Consider the following 14,115-nt stretch of genomic DNA (forward strand, 5'->3'; position numbering starts at 1 on the left):
CAGACCTCTGTCCCACGTACCCCGCTGTTGGTCCCTCCCTAGAGGCCCTGGCCCACAGGTGTTGACAACCCCCGTGCAGATGAACGATGGAGGCTGTGGCCCGGCTGTGGCCTGGCTGACCCCAAGGAAGGGGCAGGGGGCTTCCTCAGGGAGACCCTCAGCTAAGGGCATGGGAGAGGGGGTTTCAGTGCATGGCCCCCACCTGGCCTTGTTCCCTGAGTCCATGAGGTCCTGGATGTCATTGTAGGAGGTGACGGCCAGCTTGGACAGGTCTTCCACGTAGGGCCCCAGGAGTGGGTGCTCCCGGACGCGCAGGTTGCCCTTGTTCTTGGGGTTCAGGAGGTCGCGGACACGCTCGCAGTAGATCTCCATGTAGCTGACCTGCGGAGGTGCAGGCCGACATCAGGGAGCCCTGAGAGAGGTGCAGGGGCAGGCAGGGGGCAGGCAGGGGGCAGGCAGGGGGTTCCCATTGGGTGCCACAGACCCTGGAGGGAGTGTGTGTGGCCATGAGCTCTCCCGGGGGGCACATGTGCTCAGCCCACGGCCCCTCTGGCAGCATAGCCCAGGCCCTTTTGTTCAGGGGCATCTGACCTGCTGTACCAGGACAGACAGCAGATGCTGAGCAGAGGAAGGGCCCCCATGCCCCTTCCTCAACACCCTGTCCCCAACCCCCTGGGCTCTATACACCCCTTGTCCCACAGGGCCCTGCTGGACCCTAGGGCTACAAGTGAGTGAGTGACCAGCCAGGGCACAGGCTGCCCTGTCAGCACGGCGACCATGCCTCAAACTAGGACACGCCCGCACCCCTGACTGAAGCCCCAGTCAAGGAAGACGGCCGCCAGGCCCACCTCTACAGAGTAGGACATGTTGGAGTTGGTCGTGTCGTTGATACGGGAGAAGAGGTCTTCACAGAGCTGCAGGGCCAAGAAAAGTGAAAAACTCAGAGACACATGGCAGATGAGGGTGGGGGGCAGGTTTGGGGGGCTGCTGACCCCCATGTGGCCCTCCTGCACCTCTTCTCACAGTTCATCCCATGGCCCTCCTGCACCCTCTTCTCACAGTCCATTCCATGGCCCTCCTGCACCCTCCTCTCACAGTCCATCCCATGGCCCTCCTGCACCCTCCTCTCACAGTCCATCCCATGGCCCTCCTGCACCTCCTCTCACGGTCCATCCAATGGCCCTCCTGCACTTCCTCTCACAGTCCATCCCATGGCCCTCCTGCACTTCCTCTCACAGTCCATCCCATGGCCCTCCTGCACCCTCCTCTCACAGTCCATCCCATGGTCCTCCTGCACCTCCTCTCACAGTCCATCCCACGGCCCTCCTGCACCCTCCTCTCACAGTCCATCCCATGGCCCTCCCAAAGGCTGAACTCTGGACCCCAAGCCCATGGGACATCTGAGTCTTCCTGTGGCCCATCCTCCACAGCCCATTCCCCACCAGACCACAACCTCATATGCTCTGGGGAGTCTGTACTCCCCTCAGAGGAGGAGGCAGCAGGGCTGGGGAGAGGCTGCTCCCACGGTGCCCTCTCCCCGACTGTACACCCCTGTGCCCGCCTGCGCATGCCTGCGGGATGATGCCCTGCTGGTCCTTCTCCTGCTTGCCCATCATGGTGTAGGACTTGCCAGCCCCCGTCTGCCCATAGGCGAAGATGCAAACGTTGTAGCCCTCAAAGGCATGCTGCAGCATCTCCTCGCCAATGTCCCGGTACACCTGCTTCTGCGACGCATAGTGGGCATCCTCCGGCTAGGAGACGAAGGGTCAGCAGCTGGGGCGGAGCCACTGTGAGGGCGCCCCGTACCCTCTCCCTGCCCTGGACACACGGGCCCCTGAGAGCAAGATGGATTCCACTGGAAGGGGCTTCCCGGAGGGTAAGGCAGAGATCCAGGTGGGGGCCTTCCAGCAGAGGGAACAGCAGGTGACAGGGCCCAGAAGTGAGAGGACATGGAGTGCTCAGGATCAAAGGGGCTCAGGTCAGCAGGATCATGGAGAGCAGCATGGGAGTGTCAAGACAAGGGGACAGGACAGGGTCTGGAGACCAGGGAACCCTGTGTCTGGCATTACTCCAAAGGCAGGTTTAAGCAGCGGGACAGCAAGTCAGGCCCAGGATCACCCAGCAACAGGTGAGGATGGACTGAGGAGTGGCTGGGGCTGCCCTGGGAGGCTGGGGCTCGGGGATGAGTAGTTGGTGGCCCTGGGGGCTGAACCCAGAACAATTCAGGCAGGCCCAGTAGTGGATTGACACTAGTGGTGTGGGAGAGAGAAGATTCTGGAAGTCCCTAGGCTCCTGGCTGGAAGCATAGAGAGGGGGAGTTATCCCCATGGAGGGGAGTAGGATTGTCTGGGATTCTGCTTTGGACGTTAGGGACATCTGGGACAGTGGAGAGGTCAGGGACAGGTGAAACACCTCTGCCTGCCCTCTCCCACCCCGGAAGCTGGGAGAATGTGGATCGCAGCTCCAGATGATCTTCTCAGGGGAGACAGCTTAGGATCCCACTCTTGTGGTGGCCCCAGGAGAGCAGGGTGGGGAGCGTGAGGTTCAGAAAGATCCCTAATCCCCAGAGACCTGGGAACTCACCGAGGTATGTGACCAATAGGAGTAGTCGAAGCTGAAGCTTTTGGGCGTCTCCTTGGGTTGCTTGGGGTTGACGATGGCTGCAAAGAGGGAGACGGGCACCTGGCTTAGTGCCAGGCCTAGGGAGGTGTGGTGGGTGGGAGCTGTGTGCACCCCCAAAAAACATGTCCTTAAATTTAACCCATTCCTGGGGTATGAATCCATAGTGAGTAGGACATTAAGGAGGTGACTTCAGTTAAAGTATGGCCAGCCCAATCAGGATGGGTCTTAACCCTATTACTGGAGCTCTTTTTAAGAGAATCAGATTCAGAGAGAGAGAGAGAGAGAGAGTGGGGGGGGGGGCCAAAAGCTGGACAACGACAGGACCCAGCAGCGAGGGAGAGACAAGGGACCCACCATGTGACAAGCTGAGGACCAAGGATGGCTGGCCACTGGTCCAGGATGCCAGTCTCCAGGGATAAAGCATCACCTAATGACACCTTGACTAGTACATTTTCCCAGGCTCAAAATCCTGAGCATATAAATTCCCACTGTTTAACTTGACCCTTTTCATGGTATTTGCTTCCTCAGCCAAGGGAACTAACACAGGAGGGGTCTCTGCAGAGGCAAAGCTGAGAGGGACCCCAGGCCCACCCCAAATCTGCACCACTGGCAGCAGGAAGGTAGGGAAGCCCAGAGGCCACGGGCTGCCCAGACAAGCTGATCCTACAGGGAGGGCTGGCCCCCTTCGGGGCAGTGAGCCCAAGTCCAGCCCTCATCCTCCAGACACCCACATGTGTCCAGGGCCAGAAGCTTCCATGTCTCCTAAGAGCCGGCCCATTCTACCCAGAAGGCAGCCCAGGGCCATTCCTTTCCAGCAAGGGCTGAGCTGAAGAGCCCAGCAGCTGTGCACCCATCTCTGGGGTCCATATTTGCCTCCATCCCCCATTTCAGATTCTGATGCTTCTGCCCTGGAGCATCTCTCAGAAGCACCCAGAAGACCACTGGTGTCTGCACTCTGGGCCGGCTGCCCCGGCGATGAGCTTGCTTCTTTGGGGCCCCATTTCAGCTTCCTGTGGCTGCCCCTTCTGGCTTCTGGAAGCTTCAGGGAAGCCCTGTCCACAAAGAACACAGGCCAGGCCTGGTCTGGAAGGGCTCAGAGACCCGCTCTCCCATCAACATCAGGGTATCGAACACCCCTCCCCACAGACCCCTGCTTGGAGCTGAAAGTATGTGAGGCCCACAGTCTCTGCTCAGTTAAGGAGACCACGACCTCTCCGCTTTGGATGTCCTACTTCCCCCCCAGAGCATGTCCAGGGAAGCCTGACCTTGAGCACCAAAGAGAATGAGACCCCACCGGCCTTGCCCCACATCTATAACTTCCCCAGGTTCAGCTGCTTTGCAGGCACCAGGGTGGTTTACTTTCCCTAAGCATCCTGCAGACAGCAGGGGGTATTGGCAGAGACCCCTGCCGAGGACCAACCAAGGACCCAGTACCAGCCAGAGCCCCTCCTAGGGTAGACGCAGCACTGACCAGAGCCCCTTTCCCAGAGTTGATCCACTGGCACCCAGAGCCCCTTCCCAGGGCTGACCCAGTACCTAGTGTCACCCAGAGCCCCCTCCCCAGGGCTGACTCAGCATCTCAGAGCCCCTCCTCAGTGCTGAGCAGCACCTGGAGCCTGCACCTGAGGACCTAGGGGTGGCCGAGGCTCTGGGAAGGGCAGCAGAAGGGGTGGGGACAGACCTCTGTCCATGCTGCCCCCTGGCTTCCACCTTGGTCTCAACACAGGGGGAAAGGCGTCTGCAGGAGGCTGCCGGAACCCCATGCCCGGACAATGCCAGCACCATGGAAACCACAATCGCACCCCTTCTTGAGCTCGACCCCAGCTGAGACTTCAGGTGGCTGTGGCAGCAAGAAGGGAGGTCCCCTCCTTCCCCACAGTGTTCCAACAGCAGCATCCACTCCCTCTCCTCATCTCGCTGGGTGGCAGGCCATGCTCCCCACCCCAGTACCCCTATCCCATCCCACCATCCCTGTCCCCACACTGGGTACCCCCAGCCCCCTCCCCTCCCAAGCTATCCTGGCCCAGCCCCAGGAACACTGAGCTTTCCTGGAAGGGTCCTCGTGCTGGGGGATCGGTCTTACACCCACATGGATGCTGGGCTCCCTCGGGAGGGCCGGCTGGGCAGGTAGGGGCCAGCAAAGTGGGGCAGGTCCTGGTGCGGGAGGCTGGTTTCCTGGGGAGAGGTGGCACCTGCACCTCCTGCAGAGCTGCTGGACCCACCCGCCTCGCCTCTGTCCTAGGCCCCGAGGTGTGGTGGGAAGGTAGCTTTGCTATCAGCGAGCGACCCCAGGCTCCAGAGCAAAGCAGGCTGGAACCCAGGGTCTCCCCAGGCAACAGACTCTGCCCTACTACCACCCCGCATGGGCTTCTGGCACCTCGGCGCGACACGTGGCCATCGACAGCTCCTTCTGCCCCAACCCACACGTCATCCCCAGGCCCTCAAGGGTCTCATTCAGCTCGCTCATGTCCGACGGCTTTGCCTCCTGCACAGCTGTGTGAAGCTCTGTAGCCTCGTGGATCCTCGGTTTCCCCACCTGTGCCACGGGAATAGGAGGTAACATGGTAATATACCTGCCCTGCAGCGGGAAGTTGCAGCACAAGGCTTGTGGGGATCCAGGCAGAGGACACAGAGGTGGCCAGCAGAGAGTGCCAAGAATGACCTGACCCAGTGCCAACTAGGGACCCCATCCCGGTGCCCCTAGCCTCGGGGCACTGACCACCCTACTACAGGCCTGAACATCCTATGCTCTGAGCCCGTCCTCCAATACCAAAGCCGGGAGTTGTGTCACAACTCCTGGGCCACCTCCACACTCCCTTCCAGGGTCTTCCATCCCAGGCCTCGCTCTATCAGGGCCCAGGACATCCAAGGACAGTGACAGCAAATGCGGCCGACTTCTCAGATGACCAGACCTAGATGCTGCCTGAAACCATGTACTCGGGGCTGCTGGTTACAAAGCCCGGGCAGATATGTCTGCCTTCATGGGAGAGACAGCCATGGGCAAAGTGTGAGGGCCCTGGAACGTTCCGTCGGACCGCTCAGAATGGTGGGCTGTTCCTTGAATCCCAGGAGACAAGAAGGCCAGGTCCAGGGCAGGTCCTGGACACAGCGGTGCCGGCCTGGCCTGGTCCCTTGCCCCCACAGGCACCATCTTTCCATGGGTGCAGGGATGGGCTCACCTGCAGGGGTTTCCAGTGTGAGGCCAGGACGGAGGCCACTGTGCACCCACATCCACCCCACAGTCAAGTCCAGTGCCCACCCATAGAACAGGGTCAGGGTGGGCTGGAGGCTGCCCCCACCCTGACCTTTCTCTAGGGCTGGACTTTCCCAGGGGCTGCAGTGCCCATCAGCCTGAGGATCTCCCCCCATCGTTCTAGGGAGAGACTGTGACAGAGCTGGGGGGGAGAGGGACATTTTAGAAGTTTCCAGGTCTGCTCCTTTGCTGAGGGGGGGCAGGGCCAAGAGGAGGAAGCGTGCAACGGCTGTGCACGTGGGCTGTAAGCAGTGTTGCAGCCAGGCCAGCTCAGCTCACAGCACGGCAGACAGCACGTCCTGTGGGTCAGCTGGTAAGCTGTGAGGTTCAGTGTGAGGTTCACACAATAAGTATTATTTATCCTGGCCATGATTACATGCTGACAAAGTAAATTTACTTTCAAATGTTTCTCGTTTTCGTGTCACAAAGGAGCCACCAGGAGAACATTCGAGAGAGCTGAGTATGCCTTTGTGTGGCCACTTTGGGATTTGGGGAATGGGCAGTGACCCCCACCGGGCAGCGTGGGATGAGGAGGGCAGGTGGGGCCTGGGGACCCCACCCAGGCCAGCAGACCAGCTCGGACCCCAGAGCTTCACAGAGATGTGGGCAAGAGGTGGGCTTCGCTGGACCAGGGCTGGGCCACACCTTCCTGAGTTCCCTCAGCTTACCACCCAAACTTCTAGCATTTTCCACCATTTTGTCTTCTCCAAATGAGCATCACTTTCATAGGATTTCTCCTGATTAGTCACTCTCCTGCAGACCTCTTTCCCTCCCTCCTTCCTCCCCACTCTGTCCTCCACTGTCTCTCTCTTTCTAGATCTCTCTCCCTCTCCTTCTCTGTTTTTCATTCTCTCTCCCCCTTCCACCACTCCTTCCCCCACCTTCTCCCTCTCTCTCATTCTCCCTCTGCTCTCCCCCTCCCCCACTTTTCCTTCTCCCCCTCTCCCTCTCTCCCTCTCCCCTTACTCTGCACACATGCACACGCATGCTCGGAGCAAATGTGCAGCACAATGCATGTGTGCCTGCCTTTCTCCCTGAGCACACTCTTATCTCCATGTTGGTGTGGCCATTTCACTCCACATCACGCTGGAGCTCTCCCAAGCCGCAGACACAAAGCCACATTGTTGCCTTGTAAGTCCCACCAAAGTACACTGCTGGGATTATCCTGGCACCCTGACCAGCTCCCGGCCAGCCGACTTCCAGGGTGTCACCCCCAGATGGCAAAACAGTGTTGAGGGGTCATTCTTGAGGGCATGTCTCCAAACACACACATGACAACCTTCCTAAAAAGAGAGCCCCTGCCTGGCCCGCACACCCCACACTCTGTCAGCTGCCTCCAGCCACAAGGCGCCCACAGCCTACTGCCCCTTTCCCTCTTGTCTGTAAGTCACTTTTTGTGTTCTGGATTCGAGATTCTGGATTTTTTTTGAGTTCTGGATTTTTGTATACAGATTTTGCTGTTGTTGTTCTGGATTTTGTATTTTTATATTCTGATGAGTCTGCTGTCCTGTGGCTTCCTGTGGCTGATTTTCTTTGTGTGTCTTTGACATCAGGGTAGCTGATTGTAGGTCTCATTCTGTTGTCTTAACTCTTGTTTTGAGGAGTCCATGGGCTCTTAAACTTCCCCAAGAATTAAACTGCTGTCATTCAAAGCATGTCGCCATTTCCTTGGCTTTCCTTCCATCTGCTTTTGTCATCTGTGTTCCTTTTCTCTTTCTTTAAGAATGCTATCGCCATCCCCCACATACATTGGTGTACTTTCTGAGTGGGGACAGTTCTTTCAGAACCTGCAAATTGCTCCAAAATAGCATGGGAGGTTCTTCGAGTCCCCTCCAATCTCCAAAGACCTGAAGGGGCCTTCACTCAGAACTTCTGGGGGAAGCAGAGATCACCGGTCAGCAGGAAAACTCCAAATCTCCAAGCTTCAGGGTCAGCCGGTCACCCTGCCCAGGGCACCCCCTGCCTGATGCATCTAAATCCCGGGTTAGCCTGGCTGGACAAAGACAAAGCATCTGCCCACAAATTTGACCCCGACCTCTGGCCCTAGGGCAAACTCTGCCCTCAGCGTTCCTGGGGGCCGGAGGAGGGGCAGCCTGGGCAGGGTGGGGGCAGCCAGGCCTGGGACCTCCATCCAGGCCCACCTGTCCTTATGAGAAGATGGTCATGCACAGGTCCACCTGCAGCCTGGCTCTGACTCTCATCCATGGGGCAGCACCTCCTGCTGCCAGGGCTCCACCAGGCCAACTCACCTCTGTCCTCCACCTGCCTGCTGCTAGAGACATTGGGAAAGATCAAAAGTGGTGTTGGTGGGAGGTTGTCTCCAGAGTCACTACAGAGAGCAGGGGTGGGGGATAGTTCAGAGGGCTCTGGTGGCACTGCTCGCCCCACACAGCCCACTCTCTTCTCTGACATTTTTCTCCTTAGATCCCCACCTGCTCCCCTGACCCTGAACTTCAGCCCCTGGCTTGATGCCAGGCCCATGTCAAGTACAGGAGAGATGTAGGTTTTGTCTCTGGTTCTTTCTGCCCATTTTGCAGATCTCTGACCACTCAAGTGGGGTAACTCCACAGGCTGGAGGTGCCTGTCGACCCTCATGCCTGGACCTCCAGCTCTTATTTGGGGACGACTATGCCATGGGTGGCCCCGGGATGGGGGATTCCAATGGGGACTCTAATGTCCTCGGTCATCCTACGCAGGTGGAGATGTGGGACAACACCCTGGCCTTGGCCCCCGGGGGATGGCGTAGGGCATGCTCTGCATGTCAGAGGGTCCCTGCGAGGCCGAGCCACCCCCACTCCCAGTGGTGTTTCCTGGGGTCGCCCCCAGATCGACTTCTCATGCCCAAATCCCCACTTGAAGCTCTGCAAAACAGCAACATGAGCTCAGGTGAGCAGCTGCCTGTGTGAGCTCGCCTCCCCTGAATTTAAGGGGGGGCCTCTGCACCTGTCCACCTCAAGATCAAGGCCCACCAATTCCAAGGTCACCCCCGGCCCTGACTCTCACTCCCACAGGGCCAAAAGAAGCCCCAGAGCACCCTTCCTCAGCCCAAGAAACCAATCCTGAGTGCCACCACCTGAGGGGACCCCGCCTCCACCTAACTGACAATGGATAGGGTAGGATTTGGCATGGAGGCCTGCGTGTGTGGCCAGCTCTGCGATGACCCCAGCCCCGGGGTGCAGGAGCAGGTGGGTGGCTCAGTGCAGGTAACAACAGCCACCCTGTGCATGGTGGCAGCCCCTGCTGCTCTAGGACCACCCCACAAGGAGCTCAAGCCCAAGCCACGAGCAGAGTGCAGGGGAGCATAGAAGAGAGAGTGGCTGTCTTGGTGTAAGCCACCAAGTTTACGTCTTATTTATGCAGAAGAAAGAAACCAAAACCCAGGATCCCAAACAAGCATTCCTGGTGTAGGGTGCTGGGAGAAGGCCGAGACTGCCTTCGCCAGGAGCAATGGTGAAAGGGGCCCAAGCCGGGCTGACTGCAAAAATCCCTAAAAGTGGTCTGTCCAATTTTCTGCATGTATGTTACATGTCATGAAAAAATTGATAGTGCAAGAAAGAGCAAAGGGGGAAGCTCGGCACTAAGTCCTTTCTCTACCTGCCTTAGCAGCTAAGGTTCTGCCTGCAAGGAGACTGTCTGCCTTCTATCTACCTCTGTTTGTCTTTCTGTCCTCAGAATTGCCATTTTCTCTCTCACTACTTCCTAGTCATCTTTCCTGAAGACCTCCGACTTTCCAGATGTTCAGAGAAGATTAACAATTAGAAGCAAAGCAAAACAGGCAAAGGAAACACGCCCACAAGCCCAGGGCCACCAGGGAGGCCATTGCTCCGGCACTCGAGCCTGGCTGGCTGCTGATCTGCAGCCTGAGACACCCACTGTCAGCCCCAGCCTGGCTCAGCCTACTCACTCGTGGTGCTTCCGGACATCTGAATGATGCACTTGGAGTCCCGGCTCATTTCTCGGGAGTTGAAGGGGCGGACACGCACCGCCACCTTCACCGAGGCCCCGGCCATGTCTGCGGCCTCTGTCGGTCACTCCTACAGCAGCGGGAGCCCCAGCGAGGACAGAGGCACCTGGAGAAGGGAAAGCAAATCAGAGGTTAATGTCCGAGGAAGTAGGACAGGGCTGCTGGATGCTGACTGAACCCACAGATTTTCTCCACTCCCTTCCAAGCTGCTGCTTAATGACAATCCCCAAGGCACAAATCAAATCATTTAGAAAATGGGCAGCAGTGGGACCAGTGGAATATGACTTAGAAAGCCCAGGAAATGGAAACCCAACACAGGAAACAAGCCAATTTGGGACCCCAGAGAGACCTGAGATACCCATCCGCAGGCCAGCTCCTGGGGCAGGTCCCAAAATCAGGGGATCTGTGGAAAGTGTGTTAGACCCAAGACCCCGGACCCCACCAAGGCCCCATCCAGCCTGGAGGGTCCAAGGACCAGCTGAGGGTGGGCCCAAGGAGGCTGAGCTATGCCCCAGATGCCTTGTGGGAACACAGCCTCCTCTTGTTCCTGGGCCCTGGCAGGAGAGTGGAGGATTCTTCCCCGGGAAAACTGACCAGGACAGGCACGAACACAGACAAATGACAACGGTCAGACAACAAGCCCTTCCAGACAGACCCCAGGGTATCTGCTCAGCTTTCCCCACCTCACTCATAAGTGTGGACAGGCCATGGTCAGTTAGGGGAAATCCTCTGACAACATTTTCAGAGACTAAAACAAATGGAAGAGCAGCACAGCGGAAGTGAATGCAGGGGACAGAAGAAAACTAAAAAATAATAAAACCTTGCAACATATATCTTCAGAAAGAAAAGGGAAGGTACTTCATCCATGGTTGACTGGAGGATGCTATGAAAAAGAATGTTTAAAGAATAAAAGCTCAGGAACATTAAAAATATGAAGACAAATTTAGAGAGTCAAGAAAAAGGTTTAAACTTGAAGAATTTTCCATGAAAGAATAGAAAAGAATATTAGAGAATCAAGGGTTGGGGGGGCGGGAGACTATTAAAGAAACAATTCAAGAAAACTTGATGGGACTAAAAGTCATCAGTTTTCAAACTGAAGGGCTCCCCCTACACACACACCCTCCCCACGTAAAGAAAGAACTCACAACAACACAAGTTACTGTAAAATTCCAGAAGCTCACGGCTAAAGAAAGATTCCATAAGCTTCCAGAGGAAAGAAAAAAGAACAGATCCCAAAGGATCAGGCAGGATCCAAATGGCATCATGTCTCTGTGGTGGTTTGCAGTTGAGTGGATCCCGAAAGAGGCCTGTGGGTAGGGCCTTTAGATTAGGTTATTTCAGCTGAGGATGCACCAGGTGTGTCTCAAGCCTCTAACTGGAGCCCTTTAAAGAGCATGAAATAGAGAGAAAGATAAAGAAGCTGAGAGAGAAGGCCACAGATAGGGAAGCCGGGAGCTGGAGCAGCGGTGCCTGGAAGAGGAGGTGCCATGTGCCTGGCCACGTGACAGAGCAACCCCAGGTGCTGAGCGGGCTGTTGGTTCCTGATTTGGACATTTTCATGGCCTGAAGCTTGTGAACTGATAAATCCCCACTGTTAAAAGGAAGTCCAATTCTGGTCTGGTGCAACTTCAGCAAACTGAAACAACCTCTCAAGGGTGATGCAGAGGACAGAGAATGGAGCAGCTCCAAGGCGTACATCCAAGGAAAACGATTTTCAACGTAGTTCTATGAGTTCTCTGCTTAGCCAACCCCTAGCCAAGGGCGAGGGTAGGAGGGTCTCCCCTCACACCTCTGGAAGACCCTAGGATCCGTGCTCTGGTCCACGAGGGAACATACTGCCAGGAAGCGAGAAAGATGCGGGACCAGGGCCAGGCAAGTCCCAGGACGTGCTGCCTCAAGGTAAGTCCAGAGGGGAAGGGGTGCAGGGGCTACGGAGAGACATGGTAGGGAAGATGTGGGGTGTGCATGCTGCAGCCACCTGGCTGCACAGGGAGCACGGCCAACGGAGGGCTTGGTGTGGAACGAGGAGTGGGTCGTGGGAACGAAGGAGCAGGTTTGTGCTACCATTTATTCCAGACAGACCAGCTAGGATGCTCTACAAGAAAGAAGATAAAGTCACAGTGCATCCCTCAGCTCAGCAAGAAGGTATACTCCCTAGTCCCAACCATGTGAATTCAAAAGAGGATCTCAAGATCAGAAAAGCTGTAGAGGGATGTGGGGGACAGAGGCGGGTGAAAACGGGCATGCACTGGTGGGGGTGCTACAGGAAAGCTGCCCCCATCTTGGTGGGCGACCCTGGATGAATCTAAACATGAAGAACTAGCAGCCTGAGCACGTGCTGAGGGATTTGGAGGAATGGCCAGGAGGACCGTGGGGGAAGCTGGGGAGGCCGAGCAGAGGCAACAGGGAGGCCACATGTCTCAGGAACACTTCCAGCCCCAGCTCCACCCACCTGGGCTTCTGCCACACACCTAAGATCACAGGGAAAGGGAAACCTGGGGCGTCTCGGAGCTACCAGCCCACAGCAAAGGCGGGACTTCAGGGGACTCTGATCCCGCCCCCAGCCCCACCCCACCACCAAGCGCCAGGGGAGGCATCGCAGAGAATAAGGGCCACAAAGGCGCTGAGGAGGCTGGTGACATGCGGCCACCTGGCTTCGGCCACCCCTCCACCCCGATAACACAACCTTCATGGCGGGTAAGTGAAGTGGACGGCTCCTGCATCCCCAAGGGATTACCTGAGCCTTTCCTCGCCCCACACTACCTGGCTCCAAACCTGACGTGAGAACTGGTAGCTCAGCCTTGCCAGATTCCAACACACAGAACTGTCAGGTCTCAGCAACAACCAACATCACCGCTAGCAAGAGGACACGGCAATGAGACAGAAATTCCCTCTAAACACAGAAAAATGAACCTACACAGATGTCCAAAATGTCAAAGATGGTTTTTAATAAAGCACAGTTTTCAAGGACATCCGAAAGCCTCCCCCCTGGGGCCCTCCTGGGCAGCCATGTCCAGCAGAAGGATGGCCTCCAAAATAGCAGGAACGGGGATTTCACTCAGGGACTCAGATGACCCGGACACACGGCCCTAAGCAATAGGGACAAATCTGCGGGGTCAGCAGGACTTTCCACTTTGCAGGGCTCACGCAGGTGTATCTGCGTCCAAGTCAGTGACCACAGTGAGTTCATGGTAATCAGGGGCCAGTCCTGGCGCCGCACCTCGGTTTACCCATCTGTGAGGTTATAGGGTTGGGTGGACGACCCCAAAGCAAGTTTTCCTGTCGGCTCCCCAAACTCTGAAGAAAGCTGTTGAAAATTCCCCCACAGCCATGACAAAGCAGGTGCCGAGTGCTCTGGTCAACTGGAAAGGGAGGGAAAAGCCCATGCCCATGGGGTGCTGGTAGAGCTAACTGGCCGATGCTCACCAACATGGAGAACTGGTGCTCACCCAAGGGGGTCGAGTGTCTGTTAAGTAGTGAACCACCCATCACTAGAGGCGTCCAAATAGAGCAAAGGCTGTTGCTGGTCTCTGCAACCCTCCCACCATGAAAGTCTATGAAACCATTCCATCTAAGAAGGAAATCTTTCACCCCATATTCCTCACTTGCAACCCCTTCCCTTTGGAGAATCTGGCCAAAGGGCCTCTTTTCTGCACAGCAAGACCTGGGACCCAGGCAGATTTGGGACTCTAAACTCCCAGACCCTGCCCAGGGCTGGCTCCAAGACTCCCCAGAACTCTGCAGAGTAAACACAGGGCAGGACCATCTCCTCGGGTGACACAGGGGAAGAGGAAGGCACCAAACCACCCACAAGAGCTGACAAGTTCACAACATGAACAAAAGTCAGGTGTTTTAGTTTGTAAAAGCTGCTGGAGTACACTATACCAAAAACAGAATGCCTTTTAAAAAAGGGGAATATATTAAGTTGCAAGTTTACAGTTCTAAGGCTGTGAAAATGTCCAAATTAAGGCAAGGCTATAAAACTATCCAATCTAAGGCATCCAGGGAAACCTTGGCTCAAAAAGGCCAGTGACATTGCGGGTTCATCTCTCCTCTGAAAGGGCGCATGGCAATGTCTGCTAGCTTCCTCCCAGGCTACTTCAGTGGCTTCCCCAGTGTTCTGTCCATTCTCTGGGCTCTGTCAGTTTTTTAGCTTTTTCAAAATGGTTCCCTCTAAAGAGCTCCGGTAAGCAACCCCACCTTGATTGGGTAGAGACACATCTCCATGGTAACCATATAATCAGAAGTTACCATCCACAACTGGGTGGGTCACATC

General features: G+C 56.4%; 1 protein-coding gene and 1 long non-coding RNA gene across 2 annotated transcripts in view; one reads left to right on the forward strand and one right to left on the reverse strand.

Annotated features, from left to right (window-relative positions):
- KIF1A (kinesin family member 1A) overlaps window positions 1-14,115 on the reverse strand; it is a 54,387-nt gene that overhangs the window by 21,346 nt on the left and 18,926 nt on the right. Inside the window, exons 2-6 of the mRNA XM_077151744.1 lie at window positions 9,780-9,945; window positions 2,584-2,660; window positions 1,572-1,751; window positions 849-914; window positions 203-381 (exon numbers count right to left, since the gene is read on the reverse strand). Of these exons, the coding sequence (XP_077007859.1) occupies window positions 203-381; window positions 849-914; window positions 1,572-1,751; window positions 2,584-2,660; window positions 9,780-9,885 (608 nt within the window). The 5' untranslated portion in view covers window positions 9,886-9,945. The remainder of the gene's footprint in view (window positions 1-202; window positions 382-848; window positions 915-1,571; window positions 1,752-2,583; window positions 2,661-9,779; window positions 9,946-14,115) is intronic.
- On the forward strand, window positions 4,455-6,288 carry LOC143677402 (uncharacterized). The gene is made up of 3 exons (XR_013172593.1): window positions 4,455-4,749; window positions 4,865-5,178; window positions 5,446-6,288. It is a non-coding gene; the product is annotated as an uncharacterized LOC143677402 (long non-coding RNA).

Source organism: Tamandua tetradactyla, chromosome 3, assembly GCF_023851605.1.
Source record: "Tamandua tetradactyla isolate mTamTet1 chromosome 3, mTamTet1.pri, whole genome shotgun sequence".
NCBI lineage: Eukaryota > Metazoa > Chordata > Mammalia > Pilosa > Myrmecophagidae > Tamandua > Tamandua tetradactyla.